This window comes from Falco biarmicus, chromosome 4 (genome assembly GCF_023638135.1).
Source record: "Falco biarmicus isolate bFalBia1 chromosome 4, bFalBia1.pri, whole genome shotgun sequence".
Classification (NCBI taxonomy): domain Eukaryota; kingdom Metazoa; phylum Chordata; class Aves; order Falconiformes; family Falconidae; genus Falco; species Falco biarmicus.
Window position 1 is genome coordinate 102,956,739 of NC_079291.1, and position 19,470 is coordinate 102,976,208.

The window sequence follows — 19,470 nt, forward strand, 5'->3', positions numbered from 1 at the left end:
AAATCTTTTGGTGAAGAAATTTTTCATGTGAAATACTGGATTTTTCTTCTGAATGCAAAGCAGTAGATGGGACAACATAAGCATTCTAGAAGACAAATAATGCATACTTCGGTCTTGACAGAGATACGTCTTTATTTTTAATTCAATGTTCTGCAGTGGAAACCAACTGACATATATCCTTAATCTAGTTTAGTACTTTATTGGAGTCTATGGCAACATCTTGTCTTCATTGTATACAAAATTCTGTACTAAATACATAGCTGTGAGAAAGGAAACAATATGTCTCTAGCTGTGTGTTTGTTTTTTTTTTTTATTTCATGGCTTATCTTGTTTGTGTTCTTTTTTTTTTTTCTTTCTTATTTTTTCTCCCTCTTCACTGCTACAAGTCATTTTCCTTTGTAAAGCTTTGCTTTTTGTTGGGTAGTGTCATACAGCCTTGTGTTACAGGAAGCATAAGGTGTTGATTCATTGTAATTAATCTAATAAACTCCTTAAATTAACTCATGGTACTAGAAGTTCTAGAACTTTTATTCATTCAGATTTAGGACTTTAAGTGATTGTGCTGGACCACAGAAGCTGGGACCTTAAAAAACTGAAGCTGATAATTCACTATACATTTAATTCAGTGGCTATTTATTCTCCAGGCTACAAAATAGTTGTAGAAGCAACTTTGTTAAAGATAGAGCCACAGCTCAGAGGATATTACTAGTGTCAAAAGTTCCTGCAGTAATAAATGTTTTCCAGATTATCCTTACTGAACATCACTAGCAGGATCACTAGGAAACTAGCAGGCAAGCAAGTCAGTGTCGTTCAGTCATTCCTCGGTAGATGTTTCAAGGGATCAAGCATACATCTGAGCCACTAAGATGTGGAGATGCCATTTCCAGGGCTTATTTTGCCAGAGCTGGAGCTTAAAGATCAAATGGAAGATGAACAGTTAAAACATCTACTAAGGAGGAGGAGGAATTTGGCACTGAAACAGAGAAACATGGATGAAGGCTGAGTATCTTCATGGGCTGCCTTTCCAAGTGGTAGGTCTCCACTTGCACTTTTCTCAGGCTGGATGGACTTGGTTTCAGGCTTTTATTTCCAAGGTAAACTTTGTATAGCAATCTTCAAACCAAGCTCAGCTGGCAGGTTTGATAACCCCTCTCCCTCCCACAGTCTGAGGAGTTTCTATAGAGTCCTACCTTCTAATCTTTCATTTTTAAAACTGCAGTACTGGGAAGAAAATGGTTGGAGGCTTTTAGCTAAATGAAAAAAAATCCATCTGTAAGAAAGGTCAAGTATTATAAATAACAGCTCTGAAATTACTGTTGCAAGGAATTGTAAGGATGATCTCCTGTCTTTCCCTCACACATCATGTACTTCCTTTTCTCAGCCATGATCTAGTCTGTGATAATCTGTTTGAGGGTTTCAAGAGTGTTAGTCACAGTGTATGCAGTTATAGGAACCATCCCTGTCTTATTCTTTGGTATCTGGAAAAGCCTTACTACAGAATCTGAGTAACTTATTTTAGACTTGTGTTCCTCTGGAAGTCAGAGCTGCTCATCACTGGTAATGCCTATTAATTTGTCTCCTTTCCGTCTTTAAGATAATGTTTTATTTTGTTCTATCTGCTACCTACTTATGCCAGTGGTTGCTTTTATTATTGATCTGGTAAATCATTTTATTTCCAAACCATGTGGGTCTAACACACCTATTGATACAGTATCCCTCCTATCGAAGTGTAACATTCATCGGTTATTTCAAAATAGATTTCTCTGACAGTTTTGTAGCTTTATGGTTTTGTATTTAAAATATCAAATAGTAATTCAGTATTTCAGTGGTTTTATAATAGACAGGTGGTTTTCTTAATTAGCTTGTATACTGCTGCAATTCAGAATAGATTTATCCAGTAAACAGAATGTTCACAAGTAACAGTAGTAGCGCCCTGTAGAAAAAAAAGAGCAAGACATTAATTTAAAATTTATTTGAAAAAACCCTGCAACACTGATTATTTCTCAGTACAGCTCTCATTGATGTTGACAGTTGGGAAGTCCAAGGGATCAAAACACCTTTAAGACAGTGAAGGACCAAACAGAAAGCTGTAAATTAGGTCTTGTTTTCAGTAGAACTATATTTTGTTACTTGAGGTACAGTTGAGAACCAGAACTTGTAATTTTGATTTAGGGGTGTGTGCAGCTGAAAAATGCTGGTCATAGACAGTTTATGAATATGTTTAGCCTAGATCATTTCTAGTTATGGGAACAGTGAGGTATCTAAACCAGTCTGTCAGTAAGATAGTAGGAAAACACTTTTAAAATTTTAATATCTTTGTAAGTTTGAGATGGGCAATATGAAATGCTTTCTTATAATGGGAAATTAGACTTGATGTATTCACTGCATTGCAGACAAACATTGAATATCTCTAATAGAATGGGAAAAAAGGAAGTAATAACCAGGCCAGATGTGTAAAAATGTTGGAAGAAACTATTTAAGGTAGCCTGTAGCTTGGTAAATAGGTGTAATGCTTCAGCCTGATTTCTGCTCATTGGAAGAGCACTGCACGTATGAGGTGAAAAAACAATTTGTGAAGAATTTTGTTACACCCTGTATGTATCGGATCAGGCTCATAAGTTATGGAGGAACATACAGTGACTTCGATATGTTTCACTACCTTTTTGATTAACTCCTTTCGGTAAAAACGGCTTGTTTTGTTAGGCTGCTACATTTAAGGCTCTTTAATAACACTACAGTAGTACTAAGAAGAAAGGAGTTTAACATACCAGTGTGAATAGTAAGTTCATTCTCACCAAAATGAAGTGAGGTTCTTGACTGCTAAGATAAGAAAGGAGGATACCTATTGTGAAAACTGGCAAAATGTACTTTTAATACTGTCTGCTCTCTATAAAGACTGGCTATTGTTGTGTAGTCAGGGATGCTTTCAGTGAATGGGAAAGTTACAGATTGATGATAACAAATGGTTAGTCATCAGTCTTCTGGTGGATGGTCTTCAGTTTAGTGTAGGTGAATGATACAACAACCTTATTGTGAAGTTCTCAGTTCTTGTTACAGGATGATAGTGGGGAGAGATTATTTTTAATGAAGTTTTCATTTCCTTTGTAACTGTTGTGTAAATTATCATAAATCCTGCTGTATTGAAGTTGAAATGTCTTTTGTTTCCCCTATGCTTAGCTTAATTAAAATAGAACTAGTGAAATTTTTAATAAACTGGGAAAACAAATGCATGAACAGCGTTAAAATATCAAAGAAAAAATGTGGAAATGTAAGTTTAAACGTGAGATTTTTTTTGAGAAGTGACTAAGGAGCACAACTTTATAGAAAGCTCGTGGTACTTTTTGGAAAGTCTGGCTGTTCTAGTGTGAGATCATCTGTGAATGAAAAGGGTTCAAAATACCATTAGGACAATTGATAATTGTGTGACTTTGTCATGTTAATCACATTTTTCTCTTTTCATAGTGCAGTAACAGTTGCAGTGAGGTTTTTGGGTTAGTAATTCAGTTTCATAATATTTTAACTTGGAAAGCTGTAGTAGGAGGATTTATTAGCGAGACTGCTTAACACTGAAGTCTGTCATGTATGCTGTCTTGTGCTTTTTAGTGACTTTATCAATGTGCTTCGGATATTGATATTCTTTCTGGCTGGCTGTCAGGTAGACTGAAAAACTGAGAAGATTTACATCTCAGCCTTTGATGTTACAAAAATGACTCAATTGTCATGATTAATATTTGCTTTATGTTGGTATCTAAAAATGCCTACCGTGATCATGGCTCTATGATGTGTTTTAGCACACATAATAAGAAAACTGCCTGTACACCAAATATTTAATGCCAAAATAGAGAAGACAGAAAAGACAGAGAGAACTATGGCTATCCTGACTCTACAGAAAAGAAGCTGAGGCACTGCGTGTTAGAGTCCTTCAGGAGCTATAAGCAACAGGAATGACTCCCAGATCTTTCATGCGTTAGTCCAGTGCTTTCATTGCACAACATCTGTCCTGTTGTTGTTGGATGGTGAGGTTTGACAGGCAGCCATTTAATTTGCTATTTTTTAACCAAGTTTGTGTGTTCTTGTTATTGTTTGGTCAGTTCTCTAATCTGTATAATTGCATGGTTGGAGCTGCAGTGTGTTCAGCACTTAGGTCCCACTGCCAAACTATTTGCTGGTTTGGTCAACTGCAACAGGTCAGTCTAGCTTTGATCTGACTTCATGCGTGAAATCTCAGCAATGTTTGCCTACCTTTGTGAAGTAGTTTAAGATCTCACTGGTGAAAAGCGCTTATTAGGAGGGAAGTGAAGAATGCTATGGCTACTTTTCAGAAATGATTGTACGGCAATAATTATAGGGTAGGAGAAAAGTTTTGGAAGGAGTAAAAACAGAAGTCAGCTTCTAGTTTTTAGTGTCATACAAAGGTCTGGCTAATTTACATTAGTGCTTTGCGTAGCTTCACTGGTATGATTAAAGGCTCTATAGTGTCCCCAGCTAGTACAGCTGGTAGGCTGCCCCATCGTGCATCACATGACATAATTGCAGCTTCACAGACCCGCACTGTTCAGGTCAGGGTTGTCTCTGCTTGTTGAAAATCGGTAGGAGTAATGAGTTGCTGTCAGACATCAAGTCAGTGTGTCTCCGAAGGCTCGTAAGGCTGCCATGTCCTTTAGCTCTCAACACTCAACTAAACTGAAGAGAGAAACCTGTCAGAAGTACAGCCAAGGAAATCTAAGGTGTCTTAGTACTTGAAGCCTGTGTTTTCTCTTTTCTTCCTCTATTGTCACTCTGTTATTGATATAGAAAAGATGACAGCTGAAAATGTCAACACTTTCCTTTGTCTCATCTTGCAGGCCGAAACAACAGCAACAGAATGGTTTTTCCCTGTTTCCTTCTACCAAGGGCTGGAATTTCAGAGGGGTAAGTGTGGTGGTGTTTTGTTCATACTCTGTTCATACCTCCTGCTTCATTTGGTTGCTGTGTAACTTTGTAGTTAAACCATGATCTGCAGGGACTAAAATCATGGCAAAATAATTACAGAACTGAACTTTTAATTTTCTGACCTCTTAAAAGGCTTTCTTAAAAAAAGGGCTTTTGTTTATGTGATTAGCTGATTTATGATGAGGGGTGGGGAAGATAATTTAATGTAAGTGTGTTAATGTACATTATGATTTAAAAAGAAAAGATGTGTGTTTTCATATCTGAAAATAAATCAGCAAAACGGAACTGATAGGTACAGGGTTTTTAAGTGCTTTTTTACTCTAATAGATATTTGCGAGATTAGTTATTGAAAGCTTGTATATGTGAATTTTGCAGAAGTACAGTTGGAGATTCATAACAAAAATTACATGGATTTCTTACAAGGCAAAAGGGAATAGGTTTTATTTTTGTTTGGCTAAGCAAGGAAATATGAAGTATGCCTGTTCCCACAGTAATTGAGTGAAAAGGTACATGAAAAACCAATGTAAGTGAAACAGAGAACCTTAATATTTGCTGGGGGTATTGGGAGCTTTGATTCGTGTCTGCTTCAGGTTTCAGAGGTATAATTCTTATGTAGATTAATTGCTTCAGAAAGTCATGTTGTCCACTCTCTGTGCGCTATGCTCTGTGAAGTCTTCTACACCATTTGTTGAAAAACTCAGTGTGACGGTGGTGACAATGGTGTGTTTGCCATTTGTGTAAGTACTGTAGCCTGGGATAGAGTCTAGGAGAAGGAGTTGTCACTGCATGTTGTATCTAAGTCATAGTATTACTGTAATCTTTTGGTTAAAGGTAGGGCTTTTCTGCCTTTCAAACTTCATTTGGTATAATAAACAGTAAATTACCGTTACCTGTAATGTAGACTGACTTAGGCTGAATCTAAACAGTTCAGTTTTGTATTCAGGACAGCATATAATTCTGTTTTCTTTGAGTTCCTTCCAACAAAAAAATTACATAGAAAACCATTACTTAAATGCTTTGCTGAAAGTGTAAATGACATTGGCAGGTTTACTGATCTGTGGTGGTGATAATATGGTAAAATTAATTAAAATGTAAATTATTTTTCACAATATCTGCTAATGACTTCTGCATTCTAATTTGGTATTATAGTGTCCACTATTGTTTACTGTGAGCATTTTATTTTCACCATCTATTTCTTGCATTGTACCACAAAGCTACAGAATGACGTTGTCAGCATTACCAAGAAAATAGTTCCGTCACAACTATTGTCAAGAATGCAGGGAAAATACCAACAACCTCTAATCTGTAGATTAATTATAAATTTCAGAGCCAGTTTAAAAGTAAAATTGACTGTAGTATTTCTCCTAATTCTCAGCTATGCTTGAAAAGTAACAGAGGAAGAAGGTAGGTATGAAAGTAGTAGGAAAAGTGTTGCAGGTATGAGTTGTAGACGGAGAAACAATGATTCTAAGTTCAGAAAACAATAGTGCACTGGAAGTAAGGGCTTAGGGTCACTAAGTGTGGTGGCATGAAGTCTGTCATCAAGCTGCATGGCAGAGGTGGAGTGCGCTAGTACATGAAGAACAGAGAATTGGGGAGTAAAAGGCTGAAGAATCAAGAAGAGAAATGAAGAACCTGAAAGGAAATAGAATAGGTAGTACTAGAGAAAACAGGCAGCGAGTAAAGGATCTTCAAACTGATTCCTCCATGTGTAGAAATTAAGATCTGTGGGAGCTGACTGCCACCTTACTTTTAAGGAAATTTATGGGATACTAAGACAGATGTCAAGTTCTATAGCTTTAATATTTCATAGAATGCATAGTAATTGACAGTTGCAGTTAATTGTTTGAAATAAACTGCTACATCAAGGGAAGAACCTGTATCAGTTGTTCACTTGATCTGTTTGGATGCTGAAACAAGACTGTTGAGCACTGGGGAAGAGAGCAATTCTCTGTTCATGTTTGCATTGCGTCAGCATCAATTTTATTTTGAGGGATGGAAAAATTGTGTTATGAAAAGCCCAATGAGCAGACTTGAAGTCATAAAGGTTTTCATACAGATGCTGAATGATAAAAGGTTAACTTTGATGTCTTCTCAAACAGGAGTAAAACCTTATTGGGTAAAAGAACAGAGTTAATGTTGACAGTGGAGCAGTGCCACGCTTGAGTATAACAAACAATACTCTAGAGATGACTTATTTATAGCTGTTTTGTTTAAACATCTATGCTATAATACAGGATCATTTCAACAGTCACAAAAAATAATAAAGAAAGTGGTGAAGCACCTAATTGCAACATTGTGTTCGTCCCACCTACCCTTGCTTTGCAAGTCAGTTCACTGATTTTAAATGTCTCTGTATCATGCTGATAAGGTGGGCATGTTAAAGCATCCCTGAACGTGTACAAATGCAGACCTCAAAGTAAGATAAAGAAGGCCCAGATACTAAACATTTACCAAAGAAACTCCTCTGCACTTCCCTTTTACCCTCCTTACATTTATTTTATCAGAAGAAACTTTTTTTTTTCTGTGCTGAGCAGCTCTTTTGAGCCCTGTGGCTAGAGATCACATTTAATTCTCTCAATAGGGATTTCCATGTCACGATATCATTTACATGTTTCTGCCAATGCTGTCAATTTTAGATAACAGTAGCAGTTACTTAACAGAACTTTGGGCAGTGCTTAGGTATCATTGGGGAGAAAGGAGTTTATTTTGATTTTTTAAAAATTATTTCTTTTAATAGATCAATCAATCCTGGTTTAGATTAAATTTAGAATTAAATTTAACGAGCAGTGCAATCTCTCTGCTATGTGCTGCTCCTGCATATACGTGAAGCATCAGGTTAATTTGGTCTCTGAAATTGTATAGTCAAGTGTCCAGCAAATAGACTATTTTAGAGGGAAGGAATTTATAGTGAGAATTGTTATTTCAGAGGAAGAAACACAGAACCTGTGGAGACTAGAATATTGCAAACTGGAGGTACAGTGGAATGGGAAAACCAGAACATAAAAGAGTAGGTGGTGGATATGGCACTTAGAGCAGAAAAGGAATAAAGCAAAGGAAAGACACTGGGTGTAGGATTGGAGGAGGAAAGAGGAGGAAGCTGTAGCTTTGGAAAAGGGATAGTCAGGATGGGGAAAGCAAAGAGCAGTGAAAGATGAGAGAGTGAAAAGGGATGAAGTATGGTAATGGAGGAAAGCTAGTGAGTGTGAAAGCAGAGAGATGGAAATATGGATTGGAGGCAGAAGTCTCCTATAAAACACTACAGGTTTATCAGTTCAACCTTTGCAAATACTAACTCTGGGAAGATAAAGATGCCATGTGGGTGTGGAGCAATTTGTGGCCAGAGCTTGGTAAGAAGAGGCATGAATATCTGATGGGATGGGGCAATTCAGAGGCAGGTTGATAGTGTATATAAAAAGTAACAGCACAGTTCTTAGCGCAGAGATTGGTATTAATTCTATTTTTGATCTCTTCTAATTGCCATTAACTCTCACTCTTTTTCTTCAAATCTCCATGCCCCTCTTCCCTTAACACCTGGATGCAGAGAGGTGGCTTTGCTCAGCACCATTGTTCGGTGCTTACACGTAAGTGACAGCAGTTCAATATGCTGCTTCTAATGTCTATGGAATTACTGTTATGTTGCCATGTAGGGTGGGAAACAGTTTGATTTAATAAAGCATCCCATCAAATGCAGATTACATGCGTACAGTCATACACACACAGTTAGAAGATGTTAAGATTAAAGCCTCTGTGGTTGTTTGCTAGTTGTGATAGTCTTGAATTACAAATAAGCCTAACTACTCTTACCATGGAAAAACAAGTGTGTAAGTTCTGAATTCAAGACTGAGATTCTCTCCTGAGGGGTTTCAGACTTCAGCTTCTTTGTCTCCCCTCCTACCCCCTTAAAATCACCCACTCTCTGTTTTTGCCAGCAGCATAATTTTCTAGATCTTGTCATGTGATTAGTGGGCTTGTGTTACTGAAAGTCTTTAAGTGATATTCTCCCCCCCCCACCCCCATGAGGTACTTTGCAAAAGTAGTGGTACCTGGTAGTCCCACTATTGATATGATGACACTTCAGATGGCCATAAAGAAACTGCCAGACAATCAAAAAAAGCAGTTACCTGATTAATGAAGAATACTGGGGTTGCAGACGTAACTGAAGAGGATGCTGGGTTTTGTCTCCACTTATTATTGATATTTCTTTTTACTGCTCCACCAAGATCTAGCATAATTTCCTGCATATTTTAAACATCTGAACCACTGTGATGGTTTCTCTAGCTTTTTTTTTTCCCCTTACACACCAAATTTGGCTGAAGAACTTCAGTGCTAAAAATAAATAGTGACATCTAAACCAACATTTTCTACTTTGAAATAGTTTGAGGCATGTGTTTGGAGTGCGGTTGCCTGAAGACTGAAGATAAATTACTGCAACTAGGCTTCTTCCTATTTCCTCCTTTTTGTTTCCTTTTTAATTTTAGAGAAGCATTGAACTAACCAAGCTGCAGATGCGGTCACCTGTGAGGAAGGCTGATCTAATTTATGAGAAGCCTGACATAAAAATGTGCTAAATGTGCTGAAAGTAAATTTCAGATGTGCAAGTGGTTTCTTTGCTAGTTTTGCTGCCAATGTCTTCATGGGGAAAGAGGTGTCTTTTATGCCAAATGGGAAGAATTCAGACAGTATTTACAAAACAGTATATTTATTTTGTGCAGGCTGGCAGACTTCAGTTATTCCCTTCAGGATGCATGAATCTAAATAAGATAACGGTTTCTAAGAGAGAAGTTTGTTCCTAGCTTTGCCTTGATGATTAATTACGTAAATTGCATAATACTATCACAGAAAGCACCACTTTACCTCTCCTGGATTCTGACTGGTTTTATTTAATGTCTGTATCCACTGATACATTTTCTTAAGCAGTGATGTTACATGTAACAGACACTTATTATAAATGGTGTCAGACAGGCCTTTGTTCTTAATTGTTGAAGCAAAATGATGCACTAATGTATCTACGTCAAATCTGCTTAAATACCATTATAGTATGACCAATATGATTTTAAAACACAAGTTACCATATACATTGAAAAGCGCATGTGGCTTTCTGTTATTTTATATTTATACTCACAATCTGAATAGTTTCCTCCGGGTGTGTGGGGGAGTTACTCTGCCTAGTTGGCAGCATAGCCGTGAGTGGAATATCGTACCTGTTGTGACTTGGCAGTCAGAAACTGGCTCCTTCATGTGTCATAGAAAGACTCTTCCACGCGGGGGCGCCCTGCTGGCATCCCTGCTCTCCGCGCCTGCTCCAGCACTCTGTGCTCATCCGCTTCCCTCTGTGCAGAGACTAATTCTACCTCCTCCTGTAGTAGGTTAAAGAGATTCTAGGTGGGTGCTTGATCCCTGGCCCATCTCATCCCCCTTTCTCTTTGAAAAGAATCCCTTTTTTGCTTTCTAACAGACGATGTATTCCTGTACTCCACTTCCTCCTTTTAGATCTCTTTCTTCTTCCAGTGGGTTGCAAGCTCTTCTGTTTCAGAGTTTGATTGCCCCAGCACTACTACTCTTTTACTGTCTTATTTCAGGCTTGCTTTTATTCTGCCTTTGCGGAGGTGCTGTTGTGCCTCTGTCCAGCATTGACCTTTCTTGGGCCAGAAGGTCTCTGATACCTGATATTAGAAGTGGTAAGAAACAATTCTACAAGTCTTTCTGCTTTAATGTATTAGAATATGGTGCTGTAAACATACAGCCTGTATAATGGGTTTAGTAGAAGCTGAGTTTCTCTGTAGCCATGCAGTTCCTGCTTTGGAGCATTGCAGGAGCAGGGAAAGTTTACTTCAGTGTTAATAGCAGCAATGCAGGGGGCAATAGAAGCATTAAAATTTCCCTTCTCTAATACACAATTTGTAGTTCAGAAGACTGGAGCTTATATTCTGTAGCAAGCTGACACCCTAGACACTGATTCTTATTTGTAAAAGTGTTGGTTTTGATGTCTTCCTGCTTATTCTGTGGGCGGAGTTTTACATAGTTTAGCTTATTATTGGTTTTGTTTTTGAACAAACCATTGGAACTGTTGTTGATTAGTCACAAGACTAATTTCTCTTGGAACAGCAAGGTTTATGTTGGCAAACAAATAGAGATGCTATCAGAAATTCATTGTGTAGCATTTGCGTAACTGGATAGCAGTCAATTCCATCTGCAGTTCCAAAACATACATCAGAATTGTTGTATTCTTAATGTATACACTGAATTTAAAAAGCAATTCAGTGTGACCAGTTAGAAAATTTTGAAGAATTCAAGAGTGTGTTATTCCAAACTGATGTGCTGACTCGGCATGGTTTAATTACCATAAGTTCTATCCACAACATGTGATGTTAGGTTAGTTATGTTATGCCAGAATGTTCTATTAGAAATTTCTGTAAAACACGGTTGTTTGATACATTAGTTCTTAGGTCCATGATTAATGGCTGTATCTTTTCGTAGGATCAACGGGTAGTGGAAATTACAAGGTTCTTTGCATATAGTAGTACTGCCAGAAGCATGAACATGTGCTGGAGAGAAGCTGTCGGTTATTTATAAATAAGTTAGTTATAAAAAAGAAGAGTGCAGGCTGGCCTTCAGGGTTTGCCAGGTTTCTAGTAATTTGAGGCTCTGGGTAGAAAACCCTGGACATGTTTTGAGCTGTTACCACTTGTGTTATCTAGAAGCGTGCTGTAATGCTTAGGAGTTTGCACTGTTTTCATTAACTCAATTCAGTAGCTGTTTTATTAAACTTTCACAGTTTTTACCTATAAATATGAGTTAAGTATACAGCCATAAAACCTGTCCAATTACCTAGTTTACAGGGCTACTTTCAAGTTAATTACATGCTAGTTACAGAAAATACACTTTGGATGATATGTTGCTTGGGGCAAGAATTTTGAAGCATGCTTATAGAGCACTTGGCTAATGCATTCTTGAAATGAAGACACTGTCATAGGCTTTTGCATTTGCAAGACTTTTCCATGATTATTTACATCGTACACTGTACATATTCTGTTTATTAAAGCTCAGTTATTCAATTAATATTTTGAGTTTTTCTGATAACAAAGATAGCATGATATCTCCCATTTGGAAAGACTTCTTATAATTTCATGTTATCTTTTCACAAAATCAGTATTTTCTTCAGAAATACTTTATGCAATCATTCTGTTAATGTTGTAGGGTTTTATTTTATGGATCTTTGTAACAAGTTTATTTTTGTTCCGGGTGTGGTTTGTTATTTATAGTAGAAATATTCTGTATGTGCTATAAACCTGTCATGCCAGCTATTTGGCACATACAAACAATACTGAGCTAGAAGCAACATGTGATAAAGCAGATAGGTCCAATTGTCATTCTCTTAGGCTAAGTCTGATGTTCTGTTATATAGCAGATTTCCTGTCTTTAATCATAGATTGGGTGTTACCTTGTACTCCTGCTGTCATTTACTGTTCTTTTCTTTGTTCAACAGCAGATGAACTTGACCCCTGTTCAATTTAACTCAAACCTAACTCTGCCCATTTCTTTGTATTTGTTTCCCCCCACCCCACCAGTGGCTGCTCTCAGAGAACACGTGATCTGAAATTACTATTTCCTATCACTTCGTTTCAGAAACTTGTAATGGTTAACAGGGCGATGCTGTTGTCCAGCTGAATTTGATGCCGCTCAGTCTGAGAAATGAAATTTTTAGGAACAATTTTGAACTATATAGTGGTATTTTATTGTTGTTACACAATTTCAGATTAGCAGATTTATTTTAAAATGACTAGTGGACATGAATGGTTGTACACATGGATTTCTGTTGCTAATCTTTGTTTTTACTGGTTGTGATACTTGCAGTAGAACTTGTTGTTACTAGAACCTGTTACAAAGATACGTTATTAACATCACCGTTTCCTTTTTTACCAAATCACTGCAATGGTCTTGGTGTCCAATTTCCTAGTGCTCATACTGTAAAATCTCACTGGTCAATCTCAGTTGATTGTAAAAGTTTCCAATTTGGCAGTGTTTGGGTAGTACTAATCGGAACTGTGGAGTGAGTTTTAAACAAAAAGTACAGAAATGGACTACACGTTTAGAAAAAGCTGCAAGAGCATTATTTGCAGAAACATTTGGGAAATCCTCTGCTGTACAAGAGGTTTTGTTCGAACATCTGCCTCTCCATCTCCAGTTCCACATGTTCTGATTTAGGTTGTCAAGTTGTACTTCTGACAGAAAGCTAAATAAAGTCTTCTAAGGACTGGGAGAGAAGGAAAGCATTCTGAAAACTTTTGAATGAGCTTATAAACAGTTCTGTGGAGCTGATGGAAAAAGAAGAGGAAATTTGAGTTCCTCCTGATGTTTTCTGTTGGAAGAAGCATTTTGAGTGGGTTTATTGGTGCTCTCTATGAAGACTGCTGTTATTCCCAAACATAAAAGTGCTTTCAAAGCCAGATTTTCTCTGAGACATCTCAGTCTTAGTAGGAGTCCTAATTATTTTTAAACTAAATATAAGAACAAGATTATTCTTGAAAGCTAATGCTCTTTTCTGTGGTTAGAATGTATGCAGCAATTAAAAACTCTGGTTGTCTTTTAAAATCTGGCACAAATGCATAATAAGAGCAATACGATGGTGTCTATTTATAGCAGCCTGGAAACAAATTTTGTTATTACAGTAGCAACCAGAAAAAAAGGTCTTCGTTTTGCTAGATATCATGTAAACATAATAATAAACTATTCTTTCTCTAAAGAATTTGTAATCTAAACTCTTATAAGAACATACTGAAATATTTCTTAAATAATTCCAAATTAATTTTTTTAAAGTAAATTCAGATCTGTTGAAGCTCTTAAATTCCACTCATGATGACAGATGTTGTAATTCCTAGGTTCTGCTGCATGTTTTGAAATGATCCTAATGTGATTTGAGATAATATTCTAAAACTCTGAAATGCACATTTGAAAATATTTATTACTTAGTGGCTTTGATTCAAAAATTGTACACTGGTGCTGTCTCTCCGTGGATTGTGGTTAATTGTAAAGCTTTTCAGAGAAAGTTAAATTTAGCATCCTTAAAACACTCATAATGCACAATGAGAAAACAGTTTCAATCTGTCCGTGTGCCAGCAAGCTCCCCACTGAATTTGGAAAGCCTGTTTCGTTTCCAAGTGCTATTTCAATTTTTCAGTGGTTCACAATCTTAAATACCCTCAAAAGAAGTAGTCTAAGTTTCAGCAATCACTGTGTCCTCTCAGACACTTCCAGTCAAAAGCAGACCAGTAGCCTTGTGAAAAGGTTATAAAATGAGGGTTATACCAATCCTAAAAAGATTAGACTGCATGCATGGCCTGACTGGAAGGATACTAGAAGATGATGGGAAAGAATTGCAGTGCTTTCTGAGGGTATTCAGTTGGGCAGTGACTGCTGCAGTTTGGTGTGACACCATTTATTTATGACATCATAATTATTCTTTTCTCAATATCTTCAGAAACTCGTGACAATTTTTCACATTTTGGGAAGCGTTCTTAGAGTTGTCCAAATCACTATCTCTGGCAGTATATGTGAGAAATGACAAACTCAAGACAGTTTGTACTATTGGAGATTGGATGGGCAAATTTGGAAGTCTTGCAGAGAATGTGCCACCAGTAAGCATCTCTTCCAGCCCTTAGAAGGAGCCAGGTCAAGTCTCTGGATCTCTGCTTGATGGTAGCGACAGAACTGGGAATCTCTTGACACAGCCAGGCCACTACTTAGTACATGCCACTGAGGTGTAGAGACCAGTGTTCAAATCTGTGAGGTGTTATGCCAGGTATTTCATTTAGATAAAGTACAGTCCAAGGCAAGAGGTGATGTCAGGAGGTACTCTAAAAGTACCTTGTAGGGTGGACAAAAGCAGGACTGAAACTAGTATGTTATCTCTTAAGGATTACTGTCGTGCAAGTCTTTGCGTATTCTCCTGTTTAATTAAATTCTTATGACATTTTATTGTCTTTTCATGATATTTTGTTGAAGAGTGCAGAACCTCTGTTATTTTCACAGCTCAAGCCCCCTCATAGCTTATTTCAAGTAACTTGCTTTCCTTGTGCTGCTGTCACCTGCTGAAATAGATAAAAGCTTCAGAAGTTGTTGTAGTTGGGTTGGTTTTTATTAAAGGAATATTTAAGTAGGTTGATATATTTCTTCAGAGTAACAGGATTTTTTGATAACTTTTTTTTTTTTTTTACTTTGGTATCCAATAGTAAACGTGTATCAACTCCTAGTCTTGAGGAGGCTTTCCTCTATTACCAATCAGTAAACAGAAGAATGGGTTGACTGCTACACAAAGTTTGAAGTCGGCCCCTCTTACAGCACGGTTTCTGAAAAGAGGGAGAGAGCTGCAGGGTTTTTTGGATGGCCTGGTGGCTGCATGTGAACCTGCGTTTGACTCGCTTAGGCTTCTGCATGTGAAAAAGGGAATATGTTACGTGTCTTCCTACCACAGTACTTCAGATATGTATGTTCCCATTTGTCGTACAGTTAAAAATCATAGTTGCAGCAGTAGGATACTGCTGTCCTGCAAGGATGATTTTTATGTATTTATTTTCTTTTTTCTATTTCCTTACTTTTAAGAACTATAAAGAAAGTAACAGTGAAACTGCTTAGGTAGTTTTGCTTGCACTTTGCTATGATTTTGACAAGATCAACCAGCAGAAGTTACTTGGAAACTGGCTGTGTATTGTCTGAATAAAGACTTATCATGTGCTTGTTAAAACATTTGACAGACTTCAACCTTATGCCACCCCAGTGCTTTGGGCATTTTACAAGTAAGAATACTAAGGCAGGAAAGTTTCTCAGACAAAGTGCTGAGGTAGGTTTTTTGAGTTTAAATCATTAATACCCCATGTTCATTCTCTGTTCCTGTAAACCAAAGTTACAGTAATATTTGATTGCTTTTACCTGCAGTTCTGTGGATGTTTCTGGCTATTTGATGTGCTCATGGCCCTGGCATGTTTCATTTCATGTTTTGTTACTGCGTTGGACTCGGTGGCAGTGCTCTAGCTGCACACAGAGACAGCATGAACAGCTTTCATATTTTTATGTATTTTGAATTTGTCAATTATGATTTCTTAGCCTCAATCTTTTGAGGAAGTTCTGCCTGAAATCTAGATATGATGTCTTAGATTTCCTTCCTTGGTACTTGTGTGAGTGTTTACAATTTAAGAAAGCTCAAGCTGCACTTTCAGGTGGATGCTATTGATGTTGCTGTCAACAAAGTGCAGAGTACCTTGGAGCTGACTGCTGCAAAGCTGCAGGGAAAAACCCCAGATACAATGTTTTATTTACTCAGAGGTTAGAGAGCAGTTTTTGCCATCCTGTTAATCTATGTTGATTGGTACAGGTAGGTTTTAAATGTGGTTCACTAAATTGATGAGGAAAAGTCTGGCGGGCCAATCTCATGCCTGACACTAGGCTGAAATCTGTGGCATCTGCCTTTAGGCTGCTTAAATTCCAACGCCTACTGAGGCAGAAGGTTATAGGAGATCTAAGAAGTGACACAAATGCAAATATAAAGAAGCATAGCAAGTCAAAGTGTTTGCATGTTGTGGTCTTCACAAAATGGAATACGGAAATCCAAATTTACCAGGAAATCTGATTGAAAAATGCCTGCCTTCCTAAATTCATCTTTGGTGCAATTTAAGGCCTATGAAAATCGTAACACTTCAAAAAATTGCTCTCCTGTATTTGATCCTGGGTAAGGGATTACCAAATTCTGATAGCAAAGGATTAGGGTTTCATGTGAAGCTGTGAAAAATTAAGAAATAACTTAGATCTAGTAACAGCCTAATAACAAATTAATGAAGAGGAAGGAAAGAACCCTTGACAAAAATTTGCAGGCTTTTATATAGAATTTATATGGATTTTCTTTGAAAAATAAACTGTGTTCTGCTGGAAGGGTCTCAGAAGAAGAAGGTGGCAAGATTTGATTTTAGTTCATCTTTAGGCAGGGACACTGACTAACAGCATTTACAGTATGTCAAGAGGGAAATACTTGAGTAATTTTTAAAATCTTGGCCTAAAATGTCTGCTTCCTGAAGATTGCTTCAACTCGTTTTTTCTGTCTGCAGAGATGTCGTGGCTCTTGTCAAAGGAATTGGTTGCTGACTGGTATCAGTTTCACCTTTTATCTTCTTCCTCCAAACTCAGCAGAAACTTTTTATTCTAATTGAGTTTCGAGCTGATGAAAGACTGCACCAGCTCACTAAGGGCCTGTTTTCTTTAAAAATGAAGTTTGAATTGCTGTTAGCTTGCTACCCAAATTCAAATTTGTCTTGACATTCTTGCCTACTGGAAGTATACAGAATTTTGCAGCTGGCAAAAAGATCTCCCATGTTTGTAGATCTAAGCAAGTCACAAAAGAATTGAACAGGATAGGGAGAGATCAAGGGTGAGGTGTAAGGATGTTGGCAATGTGAATTAATTATCTGTGTGTGTGAAGAGAGAGTGAGTGTTAAAATCACTGACGCAACGTATTTACTAAAAAGTTAAATATTATTACCAATTAATTAAATCAAAGGAAAAAGGAGGTAACTCTGTTTTTAAAATTACTTTTATTGTTTCTTAAACCTTCATATTTATTCATGTTTGACTTCTTAGTGCATACCCATTTGTCATTGTTTTTCTTAAGCTTTAGACTGAGCTGTTGACCTTATGCTTTAAAGAATCTGCAGTTGCCTATAAATAATCTATAAAACCAAGTTTTGAAGCCCTTCTCTTAGAATGGAATTAATCTTTAAGCGATAATAAGCAGATGAAGTTCTATTGGTTTAGAAGTGGAATTACTCAGTTGCAGCAGCTAAAGACCTGAGTTAAATGAAAGTCCCACATGGGCCTAATACTTTTATCATTGCTTATTGCTCTAGCTTTCAATGGAAGTAAATACCATATACGTACGTACTTGTGATTTCTTTCAGCTTCTGGTAGCTATGACTCTTACCAGAACCTCCTTTTAAACCTAACATAAGAAAGGGTGTAATACTGAAGGTGCTGCAGAACACACGCTCTCTTTGTCATTGTAGACAAACTGTGCAGTGAACAGCAGCAGAAGTTAAATGTGTGTGAAGCAATTACCTCAAATTTGGTAAAGCAAGGAACTGTTGACATACAAATGGCATACAAAAAATTAAATAATTTCTAATGTTATTGTATATTTCTTGTTTTAATGTTGGTAGTGGTGTTAAAGCATGGAAGTAGTATGCTGTCATCAAAAAACACTCACTCTCCCTGCACCTGACAGGTCTAATTCTAGCTTAACATAAAGAATATAGCAAAAAAAGTTTGCGTGCTTAGCTAAATACGTAGTTTGAGCCTTAAATCTTTTAATATAGAAAGTATGGCAGAAATGCATTAATCTTATGCTTATATGTGGGTTTTGTATGTTAAAATGGAAGAGCTGGCTATTACCTTCAGCAGTTTCTCTTTGTCCATTATGGATACTTGCCTGAACTTTTTACACAATTATTACCTAAGTCTTGAAGAAACGAAAAAGTATCTTCAGAATAGTAGTAGGAACATAGTTGTCTAGTAAGACTAATCAATACGTCTTGTAAACTCAAGAATTCACTATCTTACAAATGTATAAAAAATATTTTAAAAGGTAAGCACTCAAGAAACCTTTTGTTGTATATTTGCAGCATGTGTACAAGGATCAAAAAAATTCCAGGATGTTACTTTTTCCCTGTATTTGCACTTGTTCTTTACATTAGAGTTCATGTATGCTTCAAAAAAGAGCCACATCTCAAATATCTCCCAATAGTTCTTTTTTACTAGTTTCTGAGGACAAGTTTCACTTGCCCAAAAAGGTTAATTCAATTTGTGATGCAGGAAAGATGTGGGAAAGCCATTTTAGATTGCTCGTTTTTACTTGCCATGTGAAGTGCTCTGTTTCAATCGCTTCTGATGATTATGGATTCTATTTTTCAGTCAATACTCTGCATTGTTTTCTAGCTAACTTTGTCTAAGAGAAGTTGATACCTATGCATCACTAGATTTTGAACGTGCTCAAATGCACATTGAAACTGGTACATATGAATCATACACTAATATAAATTTTCATATAATGTGTGGGAAGTTATGCCTTTTGATAACTTGCAGACAAACACCTCATGAAACTTAGCTTTTCTTACTTGAAGTAATGTGACTTAATATGATGGCCAAACAAGGCAATTAACTGAGCATATATTAAAGGAAAATATCTACTATAAAGTGCTGGTGACCTAGCTGGAGGTTTGAGAGAGACCACTGAAGAAACTCATGATTAGTAGGTCAGTCTCTGCGGCATTCCTGTCCAAACAATGATTTGGCATGCGGATATGAGAGCTCCCAAGGAAGCATTATGTTCTGCAGTGTGAATTAAGTCTGGAACACAATCCTGTAAGTTTAGTCTTCAGGCATATTGATGGCTAGTGTGTGTGTGTCCAGGGCGTCCTTGCAGGAGGAGATCCACAGTTCTGAAACTTCAAGTGGGCTGGGAAATTTCATGTCATTGAGGTAACAACAGTCTTATTT

General features: G+C 37.1%; 1 protein-coding gene and 1 long non-coding RNA gene across 2 annotated transcripts in view; one reads left to right on the top strand and one right to left on the bottom strand.

Moving 5' to 3' along the window:
• Positions 1–19,470, top strand: part of ARHGEF3 (Rho guanine nucleotide exchange factor 3) — a 144,319-nt gene that overhangs the window by 41,177 nt on the left and 83,672 nt on the right. Inside the window, exon 2 of the mRNA XM_056336801.1 lies at positions 4,845–4,911. Coding sequence (XP_056192776.1) covers positions 4,845–4,911 — 67 coding nt within the window. The remainder of the gene's footprint in view (positions 1–4,844; positions 4,912–19,470) is intronic.
• LOC130148337 (uncharacterized) lies at positions 824–9,186 on the bottom strand. Its single transcript, XR_008821534.1, has 3 exons — positions 9,057–9,186; positions 5,823–5,906; positions 824–1,933 (listed from the first exon to the last, which is right to left on the bottom strand). It is a non-coding gene; the product is annotated as an uncharacterized LOC130148337 (long non-coding RNA).